This window comes from Miniopterus schreibersii (assembly GCF_964146895.1).
Source record: "Miniopterus schreibersii genome assembly, chromosome: 9".
Lineage (NCBI taxonomy): Eukaryota > Metazoa > Chordata > Mammalia > Chiroptera > Miniopteridae > Miniopterus > Miniopterus schreibersii.
The window spans coordinates 57358659-57375592 of NC_138118.1; the positions used below are offsets into that span (position 1 = coordinate 57358659).

Sequence of the window (16934 nt, forward strand, 5' to 3'; positions counted from 1 at the left end):
TACAGAGATTCAGGAAGTGCCTCCTATCCCCATCCTGAGGTTTTTCAGGAGGTGGTGTTATAACCCTGTTCTTTTTTGGCTCTGTCACCAAAGATTTCATTCCCTGAAGAACTTGGTGTGGCTTCAAATGGAACCACAAGGCCAAAAACCTAGAAGCAAAGGGGTTACCTTTGTGTCAAGAAGAATATAGTACCCCACTTAAGGATATCTGTGATTTTATACGACAGTAGACTTTTTGGGGGACTAGTCTTTAGATTTAGGAAGGTCCTAATCAGATGTTTCTGCAAATAGATTTAAATAAATCTATCTCTTCTCTTTTTGTTTGTCAATGAAACAAGTGGAAGAAGAGCTGTGAATTCAGTATTTTCTGTTTCCATTGAGAAGAAAAGTAAAGAGTCACATAATGAAAATCAAGGTGAAAGATGCATTATCTTTGTGGCCCTTTATTCTGACCACCTATCAGGGCTGGGCAAAAAGACTAGTAGTCATAATAAAGCAAGAGTCTCCTGGAAAAGCATTGTCTGGTTTCCATGGCAACTGGGAGCCAGAGTTTTAACTGCATGTCCTGTCATTATTTTCAACTGACATCATTAAAGGACATTTTCCCAAAACTCTGCTCAATAGAAGACATTAACGAATAAACTCTATGCATCGATTAGGGTTTTTTGGATGCAAACAATAAGAACTGACTAACTTAAGCAAAAAGTTACTGGAAATATTCTAGGTAGCTCAGAGTCAAAGGAAATGTTGAACAACTGGGCCTCAGGAAGGAAAGAGATGAAGGCAGCTCTGGGAAACTGGGTAGTCGCTGCAGAGAACTGCCACTCGTCAGCTCTGCACGTTCCTGTTTGTGTCACTCCACTCCAGAGACACTGATTGGCCTGACTCATGCCAAGCGGCCCTGCCCCACCGCCCTTGGTCTGTGTGTCGATGGGCTGAAGGGGGGTGGCAGGGAAAGCACCTTCCTTTTCATGTCCTCCCACAACTAGACATGATGGAGAGGGGGTAGTTCCCAAGGGAAATCAGGGTTTTCTTATCCCTGATTTCCAAGAACAGGAGAGGTTCTCCAAGAAAGGGGGAGAATTGCTGTAGAGGAGGGTACAACAGATATTCATTTCACTCCTCCTCAGCATGATTTTTATCAAACCTTAATACAGCAGTCTCCTGGCAGAACCTCCTGGCAGTAGCACCAGAGGGGTCTAGGACCCCAGGAGGAGAGGACTCCTCTGAAAGTGGGTCCAGGAATGCTGGGAGGGGGGCCTCCGTCAAGTCCACTGGGGGACCCCAGGCTGCCAGCATGAACCTGAGTCCTTTGGGAGAAAGTAGCCTTTTCACACACACAAATAACGGGACAGAGTCTTTTAGAACCGAGAAGAGTGTTCAGTAGGCCCTTAGGGTAGGCTGGCCTAGAAAGGTCCCATAAAGGGACTGGGACTTTTATTTTTAACTTCAGACTATTGTGAGAGCAGTGAGCTCCCAGGAGGCTTCTGAGGTGCCCCTCTCCTACTCTGACACCTTGGCTTGACCACACACCCAGAGTTTGCTCTGAAACGTCTCTCCCATCAGCCTTGTCTTGCTTCTGCTGCTGCTCCCAGTGCCTTTGCCTGTGAAGCAGGTACATGTGCAGATACCAGAGTGGACCACCTGAGTTCAAGTCTGGACTCTTCTACCTACTTTCTGTGCCCCTGTCCTGGCCAATATGTGACTGCTGATGAAGCTCTCTAATCTTCATCTTTGTAAGATTTATTAAAATACCTAATCCTAGCCCAGCTGGGTGTGGCTCAGCGGTTGAGCATTGGCCTAGGATCCAGGCAATGGCGGTTCAATTCCCAGTCAGTGCACATGCCAGGGTTGTGGGCTCAACCCCCCCGTCAGGGGCGTGCAGGAGGCGGCCGATCAATGACTCTCTCATTATTGATGTTTCTATCTCTCTCTCTTCCTCTCCTTTCCTCTCTCTGAAATCAATAAAGATATGTTAAAAAAAACACCAAAAACCTAATCATAGAATTACCCCCATTTCCTGATAGCATCTAATCTGGAGAGAAGCCCTGCTTCCTTAAGCCCTCCCCCAAATCACCTAACATAAAACCAAATTCTTCATAAGCCCTTTCCAACGCCTTCTTATCGAGACACCCACATCTTCCCATGCTGCGAATTTTCCTTCTCCGTAATGAGTAATAAACCCAACTTGTTCAGTGACAGGTGTTCCTGATGGTCTTTAGCAGGAGTGTACTGACACAATCGTGGGTTTTGAAATTTGAGCGACCTGGTTTGGCATCCTGGCTCTGCCACTTACCAGTTGTATGACCTGACAGGTATCTACTATGCCTCAGTTTCCTCATTTGTAAAGTGAAGATAATGGCAGCACCTTTTCATCAAACTGTTACAGTATTAACATGTAAAGAGCTTAGCATAGTGCCTGACACATAATAAGTTATCAATAAATATTTACTAGTATTATTGGCTCAGCAATAGTATAACTTTCTTTACCTAATGGGCATGCTGATTCTAAGATTTGCATTTGATTTTGCCTTTAAAGATTGGTGGAATTACCCTTGATTTTTTTCCCCATAGTTCTTGCCAAATCACATAAACCTGAATCCCAGTGTATGTGTGCATGTGTGTGCATGCACTATTTGATGGGAGATGAGAGTAAGGCCTAACATTTACTGAATATTACATAACAGACACTTTGCTGGGGTTGTTTACTTTATTCAATGAACAAAAGCTAAGGAGATTTTTCTGAAAAATTTTTTGAGATCAGATGCAAAATTTTCCAGCAGAACTGCAAACAGTTTTGCTGGAAAAAGAGGCCATTTAGCCATCCTCTGGAGGAATTTGATCCTAATTTAAGTCTGAAGCAAGGATTTAGATTTAATTTTCCTGCTAGGGGTTGGTATATGCTTTGCCAAAGACATGACCTTCAAATTTTTTTTTTCCAAGAAATATCTTTTAGAGGCTGCAAAACAAATTCAACTCACATGAGAATGTAAATTAAGTTAGGCTTTGGAATCACATATGCTACTTAGTGGCTCCGTAGAAGTTTGACAGCAGAGTTTAGGTTGCAACAAGCTCCAAGACACCCGAGAAGACCTTTCAGTTCACGGTCTGGAATGATTAAATGATTAAAATTGCTCTTTAATAATTAAACGTGCCATCTGTATAAGGCAGAGTGTGACCTTTCACCCTGGCTCTCTCAGGCTGTTCTAGAATTTCTGCAGTTGGCACATGTGGTATCAGAAATCCATTGCTATTCTTCCTTTGAAATCTTAGAGGAGCGGACTTAGAGCAGCTGTTTTTGTGCTGCCAGATTTCATTGAAATGTGGGTTTTAAAAGCCCTTGGCTGTCATTTTGAGTTAGCTTACCTTAATCAAAAATTTCACCATAATATAATTCAGCTGATGCCTGAAACTCAATATAGCGGAACATTTGCTGAACAATGCACTTAACAATAACCAACTGGAATGTATGTTTTCCATTGAGATGTCCTTTTCATGTTTTATGTGTCCTCAAAGATGTCTAACAGATAATGAACATTCTTTTTTCTATATTTTTTAAAATATCAAGAAAATAATCTCCACCTTGCCCTCTTTCCCCAGGTCGGGCACATAAAAGGAAATGTGAATTTGGAGAACTATATGCTCTACTTCTGCAGTACCACTTGAAAATTGATGCTACCCAGTTAAGACGACTGTAGTGACTAGATAGCAAAGATGAGTACATTTGCATGTTTGTCTTAAATGTTACATCAAACAACTTCCACAGCTCAGAGATCGACAGGTACAATGGTCTGTACAAAGGAGTATCTGTCACCATAAACATGATTTCTCTGTGTGTTTGGGGGAAGGGGGCACTGACCTTAACAGTGCTCGCTAATTAATCTGTAGTGTCCTGGAGACTTTTCATCTGCTTATCTTCAGCAGGCTGTTTAGTTATTACAGTTCAGCTTTTAGGCTACATCCAATGCTTTAAATGTTGACTTTAGTGCTTCTTTTGGAGATAAACGCAATTCTCCACTTCCATTAAAGCCAGAAGCAAAGATAAGTGAGTTAGTCTTATTTTTAATATATACTGCAAATTTTATTTTAAAAAGCTAAATTCAAAAGGTTAAGGGATTAAGCAAAAAAACAACAAACAAACAAACAAACAAAAACCCCTTCATAGATAGACAACAATATGGTGATTACCAGAGGAAAAGGGAGGTAGGGAAAAGTAGGAGAGGCTAAAGGGGAAATAAATGGTGATGGGAGGAGACTTGACTTGGGGTGGTGAACACACAATATAATATATAGATGACATATTATAGAATTGCATCCCTGAAACCGATATAATTTTATTAAACAATATCACCCCAATAAATTCAATAATTAAAAAAAATTTTTTATAAAAGCTAAACCATGGGGTAAACTCTCTTAGAATCTGTTATTTGAATTTGTTTCTCACATAAACTTTATAGTTGGTAATCTGGAAAAATTACCCTATTTGCTTTACTGAGTTTTTTATTGTATTCAGGAGCCAGATGGAATTCGCTGGGCATTAAGACATAACATAAAATAGGGTACATTTTTCCTTTTTCCCCAGCAAGATTTTAAGCCATGGGGACAGAAAACAAGTATTCATTTATTCATTTATATATTTTTAAAATGTTTATTTATGATTTTCTCCTATAATGGATACTGGACTACTTACCACCACGAATGAGACATGTAAGAACTCAATCTTGAATTAATATAGGGAGCCAAATACATAAAATAAATATCCATAATATAAAGTAATTTTACATATATATGTGCATATGTATATATATATATGCATACACACACAAATTTATAAATCAGAGGAGAGGGAATTCAGTTTGTGAAGGAAAAGTGTGCTGGTTATTTGCCAGCTAACCCTCCACATTCATTCCCTACCCTTCTCTGCCCTACTCTGACCTCTATGCATTGCATTACCTCGGTTACTTTGCCCCTCTGGCTTTGGGGGGATAAGTATTAAAAGAAAGAGGTCAGGGTATGTATTCCCCCTGCTCCTTCAACCAAATTATTTTTCCTCTACCTTATGACCACAGCTCCAATCGGGCAGTCTTTCTGCTCCTGCTTTGCCCCTTCATTTCCAGGGCTGGTAATAGCTTCCCTTTGTTATTAGTCCCTGGGTGCTTCACCATCCTTTGCTCTTGTTACTCCTGCTCACACCTCTGTATTTAGTCCCTTCATTGAATTCTCTTCAATTAACTCTCCTGCTGGGCCCTAGGCTGACACAGAGAGGGGTACAGAAGGTCAAGAAAGGTGATACGGAGCTTCCTTTGCCCTCAAACGTTCAACATATATACGTGGATAGATCTGAGCAAAGCTATTATCCAGACGGAAAACATGTCATTTTTGTTGCCACCAACAGATGGCATCAGCAGTCATGTCAATCACTTAGCACTGTGCATTGTTCTTTTCTTGAGTCTGTTGGCTACTGTGATAGAATAATCACCCTTATCCTGGGTTTCTCGGTTTCAGTTACCCATATGTATAGGAAAAACATGGTATCTGTAGAATCCAGTACCATTCACAGTTTCAGGCATGCAACGGGGGACTGTTGTATTGTGATTTATAATAAGAAACATATTTGATCGCTGTGTCTGTTTCTGAGAGCTTTAAGTTTTCTTTTGTTATGTTAATGAGGCGGCTTCTATTGACATCCTAAACCCCAATGTAACTATGTTTGAAGACAGGGCCTTTGAGGGGATAATTTAGGGTAAAGAGATCATAAGGGTAGGGCCCTAATCCAATGAAACTGGTGTCCTTATGGGAAGAGGAAGAGGCACCAGGAGCATGCACTACAGAGGAAAGGCAGGTCATTGTCTATAAACCAATGAAAGGGGCCTCAGGAGAAGCCAACCCTCAACTTGGACTTCCAGCCTCCAGAACCGTCAGAAATAAACTACTTTGTTTAAGCCACTGGTCTGTGGCATTATGCTATTATGCAGACACATGCACTAACCAATGAACTGTAATCCACAAGAGACTAGGGCAAGTGACTGAGACAATGAAAGAAAATATTTGTGTGTGTGGCTAAAGGATAATAACATCAGATGCCTGTTAGCATTAGGAGAGGGCCAGGAGTTTCTTCCGAAACTTGAAATGAAGAATGACTTTGAGGTTTCTCTCTTAGGTGACTGGATGGATATTGGTGTTATGAATCAAATTAAGGAGACAGGAGGAAGAACAAATATGATGGGGAGTATGAGTCTGACTTTGGGCATACTGAATTTAAGGTATCTGAAAAACATTCAAGTAGAAATTTCCAGAAAGAACCTGAAATATAAGCCTAGAACTAAGGCGATAAATTATTTTTTTCATATAGATTTCATTGAAAATACTTATTGAGCACATAGTATATGCTAGGTACTTTTCTAATGCTTGGATTACATCAGGAAACAAAAGAGACAAAAATCCCTAGTCTGTGGGGCTTATATTCTAGTGGACAGGAGAAAGAAAAAAAGCAATAACATAACAAGTAAATTATATGGTATTTTAGAAGGTAATGCAGTGCCTGGGAACAATAGAGAGAGCCAAGGGGGTTGGGACAGGAGGGGGTGTGGACTGCATTATTCTCTGCAGAGGTTCAGCCTCATTGGGAATATGCCATTTAAGCAAAGATTTAAAGGAGCTGAGGGAGTTAACCGAGGGACTACCTGACGGAAGTGTGTCCAGGCAGAGGAAACGGCCACTGTGAAGGCCCTGAGGTCATAGCATGCCTGGTATATTTGAGACGCAGCAAAGATGCCAGCATTGCAGTAGCCTAATCGCATAAGAGAGAAGTAATTACAGATGATGCCAGAGACGCAAGATGGGCAGATGTCAGATCACATAGGGGTCAGCTCTTTATAAGGAGCTTGGGCATGATTCTGAGTGAGATGGAAGCTTTAGGATAGAAGTATTACCTGGTCTGGCTTTTAAAAGAATTACTAGCAAGGCCAAGAGAGTCGGGCAGGACAAGGGCAGAGAAACCAGGTAGGAGGCTCTTACAGTAACAAAATGGGAGGTAGAGGTTGGCTCCTTTGACGGTAGAGATGATCTGCTAATGAAATGGATGTGGAATTTCAGAAAACAAAAGGAGTCAAGGATGATTCCAAGGTGTGGGATCAGGAAAACTGGGATAGGAAAGTGGATGGAAGGAAAGCTCATAAGTTTTGAACATGTAGAGATGTAGCGATCAGATGCCATTGTTTGAAGAAGTTGAATAGGCATTTTGATATATTTGATGGGAATTTAGCAGAGAGGTCCAAACTAAAAATATAAATTTAGGAGCCTGAAGCACATGGTTGATATTTAAAGCCATATCACTGGATGAGATTGCCAAGTGGATAAATATACCTAGAAAAGAAAACCAAGCATTCTGTCTGGATCACTCAATATTAACAGGTCTTAGAGACAAGTAGCATCCAAAAAAGAGACTAAAGCAGAAACAACTTAAGAGGTAGGAAGACATTCAAGAGAACATGGTGAACTGGAAGCCAAGGGAAAAATATATTCAGGAACAATATTTGATCATTGGATTTAGCACGTGGAGGTCATTAGTGTCCTTGACAAGAGACTTTTTGGTGGATTGGGGGCTGGGGAATCTGCTTAGAGAGGGTTTAAGAGACAGTTGAATCAGAGTTGAATCAATGAATACAGACTACTCTTGCAGAATTTTCTTCCAAGGGGAAAATAAGGAAGTGGGGTTAGAAAAAGGTTTGTATGTGTTTTCAAAGACAGGACCAATAACAGCATGTTGATATACTATTGAGAATGATCCAAGAGAGACTGAGGAACAAATGATGCAAAAGAAAAACAGGAGAGTTTCTGGAGCAAAGCTGTTGGAGAGATGAGGAAGGTGAGATTTAATGCCCTTGGGTCAGGTTTGACTTTAAGTAGGAGCATGAATAATTCCTCTATAGTAACAGGCATGAAAGCAGAGAATGTGAGTGCAGATGCTGGGGTACATGTGGAGGTGGGGTCTAAGTCAGTGTTCTTCTGACTGGTTCCATTTTTTCGGGTAGTAAAGCAAGTCATCGGCTAAGAGTGACCTGGGAGGCTGAGGAGTAAGTGGTCATTGTTATGTCCAAAGAGCATGAGACTGCTGGTTCCAATCAGAGGTAGCAGAGTTGGGGCTACCTCTCTGGGCAAGATGGTACTTTTGATGAGGCAATGAAACCTCACTTACAAGGCACCAAGAGACTGAGGTCAGTGCAAGGGTTTTCAGGTGTCCCAACCCTCTGCCTGAGGTGGGGTGTTGTAATTGTTGAATAGATTCAGGACTAGTGAGGTATACATTTGGGCCAGGGGAGGAATCAGGAGGCACAGCAGACTGTTAAAGAATGAAATTCAACCAAGTAAATATGAAGATCTAATTGGCTTTATTAAGCAGTTCATGAATCAGGCAGCAAACTATCTAGCAACCAGAAGGGTGCTTGGAGGGGTTGTACAAAATGGAAAGTTTTTATAGGAAGAAGGATGAGGCAAGGCAGCTATTAACAAAAAAAATAAAGGATTGTTTTTAGACATCTTGGGGTGTGTGGGGGAGGATGACAGCAAGGATTTTTTTTTTTTTTGGTGCAGATTGCCTCTACTTTCTATGGGGGATGGAAAGGGCCATGTGACAGATTACCTCATTGGTGTTGACCAGAAAATTCCAGACTGGTTGATGAAATTTATATTTCTGGGAGAGGTTGAAACAGCAATTAGGTCAGGTATTAAATCTAGGTTTGGTATCATGGGCTTTAGCACAAGTGATGCCATTTGGGCCTGTGGTTTTCCCTTTAATAACTACGATGCTCTGAGGGAGGGAGTGTCCTGATCTTTTCTACTATTCTGCTCCAGAAATTAAGGGTCTTCTGTAACAGAAAACAATCACAATCTACTGTTCTTAATTTGGAAAAATATCAAAAAACTTTCCCTTTATCTTTTATTCATTTGGATGGAAAATTTTTGTTTATTTTGTGTATGTGTATATGTGTAAGAAATATATACACACATATATGGAAATTGTATATAGGTAGAAAGAGCAAGAGAGCAAGCTTGATTTATGAACAAAGGAGCTTTATAGATGGGATTTGTAGACTTACACATTCCCCTTCTTCATTGCAGATGTTTAGATGAAAAGGAGCATAGGGACCTTATTTAAGAACAATAAACACAAATCTTTTACCACAATTTTTCCTTCCTGTGAGGAGTCCTAAAAGGTTGTTGTCAAGGAATGCTCAACAGATGAAGAACATAACTCACAATGGCTTAAGCAAAGGGCAAATTATAGGCTCAGACAGTAGAACAGTTTGACTCCAGGGACTGTCTGATCCAGGGGCCAGACAGATCAGCAGGAACCTGTTTCTTCTGAAATGACTCAGTTCTCATGGTGGCTATTCCCTTATGAGGTGGGGTCCTCTGAGAAGCAGATGCCAAGACAGGGTTAGACAGGACGATGATTTGGGTCTCCATGTATCAATGTCAACTCAGGCCTTGTGTCCAAAAGACCTCAAAATGTCAGGTATTTCTCTTTCCCCAGTGTACAGTCACTCTAGTAAATGGTTATAGGTCCTTTGTGGAAGAACTGGGAGAATCATTATAGTATATTTTGAAGCAGTGTTGTGGCGTCCCTTCTAAAAAGTGAACACCTCTTTAGTCAATGGGTTCTGGATCTGAAAATTGGCTCAAGTTTGGGAACTGCAGAAGGGATCATGACTTTTTATTGGGGCTATTGCCCTCAGCCTCCTGCTCCTCTATTTTTGTTCTTTTCTTGTGGACGCTAAACAGTACCTTGCTGACTGCCCCTCTCTTTTGCTCTACTAACCACCATAGGTCAAGCCCCCATTGGCCTCCCCTCTGACTTTGGCGGTTGTTATGGCAAATGTGGCCTCCTGGCTTCTTGCATTTAAGTACCACCAGTTGACCATTATTACTTTGGGGGCTCTTTTGTTCTGAATGGATGTTATGAAGCCCAGATCCATGACTGCTTCTACTGTCAGTCCTGGCCTGCATGGAGAGCCATCGCTGAACTTCTTAGTGACACTGGTATGCTCCTTACCAACACATTCCTGGTGGCCTTGGTGAACGGTGTTTTCTCAGGACCCTCTCCTAGAACATAATCATCTGGTGGTTTTTCTGGATTCATATAATATGCTTACTTCAGCAAGCCTAATTCTCTAGCCTTTTCATTCCTTCCTATTCCTCCAGCCTGGACAACTCAGGCATTTCTACTTTCCCCAGTGTTGGCCATCACTTTCTTCAGGCTTCTCAGAGCCACCCTAACAGTGAGTGTGTCCCCATCCTGAGGGCTTGCTAGTGCACTAAATCCCATGTCCTGCAAAATTATCCCCAAGTTGATGAACTCTTGCTTACCCAGTTTAACATTCCTGCTCCTTGTTCAAGCACCCTCAAAATTCAATATTAGTGGCACTCATTGGCAGAAAACAATAAAAGCTAATTATACTTTGGAATATAATTTTTTCCTCTCTTATCAGGCCCAGCATATCTCCAGCTGGATTCTACTGGGATTGAACCATTATTGGCCTAGGAGCCAGGAGAAGAGGCAGGAGGCACATATGAGGGCACCTATTCAGACACCCTTGTTTTCTAGCACACAGGGAGGCCACCCCTGCAAGCTCTGAGATTTCAGAGGGAACTGCAGAGTCAACCTTACACCCCTAGGAGCATCCATCCACTCACCAAGGCCATCAAGAATGTGCTGATAAAAAGGGCTCCAGCATCACTAAGAAGTCTGGTATCTCTTCTTTATAGGATGAAACTGATGTAGAGGCTGGACTCATTAATATCCGTGTAGATTATGAGGTTCCCAAAGTAATAAGGCCCAGGAGGTGGCACTTAAACATAGCATGTTTCAGGGTCTCAAGCTTTTCTAACCAGAGCTCTGGCCTCAGCATAAGACCTGCCTGCCTAGGCACGTAAATGTCTCTGGAACTCTCTATCAGGTCCTCTGCTGCTTAGCTTTGCCCACTCTTCCATTACTAGGGACAAAGTCTACCAAAGAGGTCCTCTAGATTCCACACTTAGTCATTGACTGCTAGTCACTAGCCCTTGGTTTCTCATTACCCCTCTTTCAGGGCATCAATACAACTCTTTAACGAACCAATTCTGTTGTTCTTGTAGGCACCACTTCCCTATCCTTTCAAACGACTGAATTATATACCTACCAAGGCATTCTTATCTCCACTAGTTCATTTTCCTAAGTGGAAAACATTTCACCACCAATAAAATTTTTAGCCATTTAGCTGTCATCTCTTTTCAGGAACTATTCATACTCCACATACTGCTCAAGGTGGCATCTTTATACATTGGAGAAGAAGTGAATCAGTCTCAAAGCTTTATCTTACCTCGTTTTCTCAGAACACTTCTCGTAGCATTTGTGTTAGTTATTGTTATTTTAAGAATCAGCTGCCAAGATGGGATTAGAAGTACGAGAGGTTTATTAGGAAAACAATTGGGAAAGATAAAGGGGAGGGAGCTAGTGAAGGCGGGGAGAACCTTCACACAGCAATTCAGGTATGAAACCTGTAAAAGAGGGGGGAAAGGAGGATTTATTTGGTAGAACTTCAGAGTATACAGCCCAGTTCTAAGAAAGTTTCAACCAGATTGACAGGAAGTCCTCGAGCTTGAGCCAAAATCTTCCACTGGAGGCACCCTGCATTAGTGCTCCTGCATGCTTAGTCTTGGATGGAAGCAGCCTGTAGGAAGCATGGACTTGGCACAAATGTGATGGAAGAATCTGGGACAACCGCTGAGGCCATTAGTGAATTATGCTGTGAGCAGGGCATATTCACTGCCTTACTCTGCATGGTCTCAAGATGACTTTTGGCAGCTATGGGAATTAAACCCTTCCCAGTTCAAATCCAGAGAAAGATAAGCATCTTTGGCCCAGCATTCCTATCAAAAGCCCAGAGATTGACTTGGATTGGACCAGTGTGGGTCATGTGTCTACCCCTGACCCAGTCATGGTGGCCAGAGAAATGCCATGTTCTGATTTGTCCAGGTCTAGTTTTCAAGCTCCACTTCCAGGGTAGTGTCAGAGCCCCACTTACACTATGAGAAGTCAGAAGTGGTGAGGGGCTGGTTCCCAAACAAAAACACGCACATAAAGATTATATGTATTTTTAATATATATATGTATATATTTAAATATGTCTTTATTGATTTCAGAGAGAGGAAGAAAAATAGCAACATCAATGATGAGAGAGTCATTGATTGGCTGCCTCGTGCACATTTCCCCCCACTGGGGATCGAGCCTGCAACCTGGGCATGTGCCCTGACCTGGAATCGAACCGCAGTCTCCTGGATCATAGGTCAGTCGATGCTCAATTGCTGAGCCACAGCCAGCCGGGCTGTATTTTTAATATTAATGGCTGTTGCCTGTTTATTTTCCAAAGACACTATAACAATTCACTGTTCCACCAAAAATTATAATAGTATTTTTTTCTACATTTTCACTAGCAGTGTGTGCTAGTTTTGTTTTGATTTTTTTGCTGACCGGATGGGTACAAAGTGCTACCCATTATTACTTCAATTTACAGTTTCCTAGTGCCAGCATGCGTTAAAATATTTTTTAACACATTCTGGCTACTTGGATTTGCTTTTCACAGGTCTCTACTGGTTCTTTTCTTGCCACTTTATAAGAGCACTTTTCATGTTATAGCTTATAACCCTCCATCTGACCTCTGCATTGCAAACAGGGAAGAAAAAAGTAGTCTGGACTCTTCACAGCCTTCCCTCTCTCCATCTTTGTTATCAGTACGAGGTCCACAGGACTCAGGGTGCAGTCTAGATCAATATGCCAGGGGTGCTAAGGGACAACAGCATGTTCATTTTCTGTTTGTTTTGTTAATCTTCACCCAAGGATATTTTTTCCATTGATTTTTTTGGAGAGAATGGAAGGGAGGGTGGGAGGGGAGAGAGAGAGGAACATCAATGTGAGAGAGACACATCAATTGATTGCCTCCCTCACACGCCCTGACCCGGGTCAGGATGGAACCTGCAACCCAGGTACGTGCCCTTGACTAGGAATCGAACCCATGACCCTTCAGATGGAGGGCCCGTGAGCTAACCACTAAGCCACACAGGCCATGGCTGCATTGTTCATTTTTGAAAAACAAAACAAGATATGCCCTGGAGGGAGAAACAAGATGATGGCGTAGGTAACAGCTGCACCCGCCGCCTCCCGCAACCACATCAAAATCACAACTAAAATACAGAACCGCCATCACTCAGAACCTCCTGAGATCTGGCTGAACAGAAGCCCCACAACCAGGGAACTGAAGCAGCACCGAGACCGGTAGGAGGGGCGGAGACGCGGGCGGATGGGGGCTGAATCTTGGAGACACAGCCGCAGGCCCACACCCGGTGCCGCTGTTTAAACCCGGGAGGGAATCTCAGCAGTGGCGGTTTCCTGGAGGAGTGAGGAGTCCCAGCCCCACAGCAGGCCCTCAGCCCAGGGCTCCAGGGCCGGAAAGAGACGTCCCCACAACTCTGGGCTGTGAAACCAGCGGGGACTGTCCCTGAGGGTCGCGGAGGCTGCGGGAGCCCCAGGCTTTCTTCTTAAAGGGCCGGCACACAGACTCACTCAGACACTCTCCCTCTGAGCCCAGCGCCGGGCAGCAGCCTGAAGGGACCCGGGACACTCGGGGAGGAACTAACCTGCCTGAAGTCAGGGTGAGAGGCGGAGGGGCGGCTTCCTCCCAGGCAGAAGGGCTGGCGGAGGCCATGGCTCCTTTGGCGAGTCCTCCCCGCACACAGCCGGCAGGCAGGCACCATGTTTGAATTGCCAGCACCTGACTCCCACCTTTGGCCCCGCCCCGTGATTCCCGGAGGCCCCGCCCCTCCCCACCTGCAGCTCATCCAGGCCATTTCCAGGGGCTTTTCTGTGCAAGTGGCCTCTCCAGCCTCATGCTTAGGACTTTCCTAAAATCTCTCAAACAAGCAGCAGCGGGCCCCATACGGCTTGATAAGTGGCCCCAGGCCTGGCACTAGCGGCAGCTGCATTGGCTCATAGCTTGGCCTCTCCTGGGCACCTCCAAGCCCAGCACAAGTAGCAGCCATCTACGGTTTGCTGTGTAGCTCATGCTGGGTGGCCCTGGGCAAGGCACTGGCACAGGCTCACTTTGCACCTCCCAGGAGGCCCCAGAGACAGTGCACCTAGTGATCAGACTTGACCACACTGGATTACAACCCTACCACATCCACGAGTGACACACTCAAGGGGCACACTTGGTGAACACTGAAGCCCCACTGAAGTAAATCCTGCTCCATAGGGGTGTCTCCAGCACAGCAGCTCTTTGGCTGTAGTTGCAGCTGGTCCTCACACCCGATTGGCCACGTGGCGAATTCCTCCCAGTGATACCAATAGCAACCAAGGCTCAACTACAACAGGACAGTGCACACAGCCCACACAGGGGAGCACCTAGAAGGCCCAGCTCAGGTGACTGGGGAGGCTGAGGCCCTGGGCCCTACAGGACACCTACTACACAAAGCCACTCTACAGATTCCAGGAGACATAGCAGCTCTACCTAATACATAGAAACAAACACCTGGAAGCAGCCAAAATGTGGAGGCAAAGAAACATGTCACAAAGGAAAGAACAGAAGAAATCTCTAGAAAAGGAACTAAATGAAATAGATCCAAGCAAGGTAACAGATAGCGTTCTGAATAATGGTTATAAGAATGCTCAAGGATATTAGTAAGAGTATGACGAAAATAATTGAGAAAATCGATGACATAATAAAGTACCAATTTGAAATGCAGGCTACCTGAACTGAAATGAAGAATAATTTATAGGGAATCAACAGTAGAGTAGAGGACACTGAGAATCAAATCACCAATTTGGAACATGAAGAAACAAAAAACACCCAACCAGAAGACCAAAAAGATAAAAGAATCCAGAAATATGAAGATAGTAGAAGGAGCCTCTGGGACAACCTCAAGAGGCCCAACATTCGTATTATTGGGGTTGCCAGAAGGAGAGGAAAGAGCAAGAAATTGAAAACCTATTTGAAAAAATAATGACAGAAAACTTCCCCTACCTGGGGAAAGAAATAGACTTACAAGTCCAGAAAGCACAGAGGGTCCCAAACAAAAGGAACCCAAAGAGGCCCACAGCAAGACATCCTAATTAAAATGCCAGAGGTTAAAGACAAAGAGAGAATCCTAAAAGCAGCAAGAGAAAAGCAGTTAATTACATACAAGTGAGCCCCCATATGACTGTCAGCTGATTTCTCAACAGAAACTGCAGGCTAGAAAGGAGGGCAAGAAATATTCAAAGTGATGAAAAACATGGAACTACAACCAAGATTACTCTACCCAGCAAAGCTATCATTTAGAACTAAAGGTCAGATAAAGAGCTTTTCAGACAAGGAAAAGCTAAAAGAGTTCATCACCACCAGACCAGCACTACAGGAAATGTTGAAGGGTCTTCTTTAACAAGAAGCTAATGAACAAAAGAATATGATGAACTAAATAGATTCAGAGACATTGACGCATGTAACAGACAATCATAATACAGAGGGAAGAGGGGAGGGGGGTGGAGGGTGCAAAGAGATTAACCAAAGAAATTATATGCATATATGCATAACCCACGGACACAGACAATGACAGGATGAAGGCCTGGAGAGGGGGTGGGAGCGAGGTGGAAGGTGTCAATTGGGGAGAAAAAAGTGGGTCACCTGGAATACTCTCAACAATAAAGATAAATTAAAAAAAAAAAGATAGGCCCTGGTTAAGGACAAGTTTCCATGCCCTGTCACACCCACCCCTACCCCCACCCCACCCCCACAGTGCTCAAAGTTTAGTCATTCTGGAACCATCTGCATCATTCTGCCATATCCTTTAAACTATGTACTCCAAGTTATAGTTTTCAAGCTGTGTATTGTTGCCACTGTTTCATTATAACTACTAATTATATTTTTCTGATACACTTTAAAAATAAATTCATAGCTATGAAAAGAAAAAGAAACATTCATCTGTATACCCGTTAAAACACACCCTCTACAGGGAGACTGGCGAGCGCATGCCCCTAGGGCCACGGCGTCCAGGACGGGATCCAGGAGGCGCAGGCTCGGGACCGCAGCACCTGCCGCGCCCCCCGCGGGCCGGGTAGGTTCACCTGGGAGGAGGGCGCACGGAAAGGCGCAAAGCTTTCCACGCGCCTGAGTGGTGAAAATGAGAATCCAGGCCTCGTTCCCAAAGCAGCCTTACAGCAGGACCCAGCGAGCCTGGGCGCTCAGGGCCCCGGAAGCCCGCGCCCGCGCCCTGGCCTCGCCCCGCGCCCCTGTGCGTTCCGGCCGGAACCCTGCGGCTGCCGGGGTTCTGCGATTATGCTGGGCTCCGAGGGGCTGCCTCGGACCCGGGCCGCGGCGGTCACAGTCCCCGACCCGGGGCCGCCGGGGCCGCTGGCTGCGAGCTTGCGGGACCCAGGCCTGAGCCGCCATGTGCGGGCTGCGGGCGTGGGGCCAGGTCCTGCTGCCGGTTCTCCTCGCTGTCCTCCTCACCCAGCTCTTCATCAGCTTCTCCGAGAAGGGCCTTGCCCAGGTCTCCAGGCCCAGGGGCCAGCAGAGGCCGCGCTCGGACGTGGACAAAGGTGAGCCCCGCAGCCCGAGGCCGGCCCCCAGCCCGAGGCCCGCCCCGCAGCCCGAGGCCCGCCCCGCAGCACCCCCTCCCGGCCCCCAGCCCGAGGCCGGCCCCCAGCCCGAGGCCCGCCCCGCAGCGCCCCCTCCCGGCCCCGCAGCCCGAGGCCCGCCCCACAGCCTGAGGCCGGCCCCGCAGCGCCCCCTCCCGGCCGCCCCGCCCCGCCCCCGCTCGCCTCGCCGCCTGGTCGCTTGTGTCCTTGCGGTGCTGGCGAGAAAACCTATGGAAAGGCTCCTGACGTTCTGGGTGAAATCCAGTTAAGTTGGGCTCGAATTAAT

General features: G+C 44.8%; 1 protein-coding gene across 1 annotated transcript in view; it reads left to right on the forward strand.

Moving 5' to 3' along the window:
• The window catches only part of LOC308561962 (claudin-12), a 60331-nt gene that overhangs the window by 26520 nt on the left and 16877 nt on the right, over positions 1–16934 (forward strand). Inside the window, exon 3 of the mRNA XM_081147681.1 lies at positions 3601–3781. Within this exon, the coding sequence (XP_081003807.1) occupies positions 3742–3781 (40 nt within the window). The 5' untranslated portion in view covers positions 3601–3741. The remainder of the gene's footprint in view (positions 1–3600; positions 3782–16934) is intronic.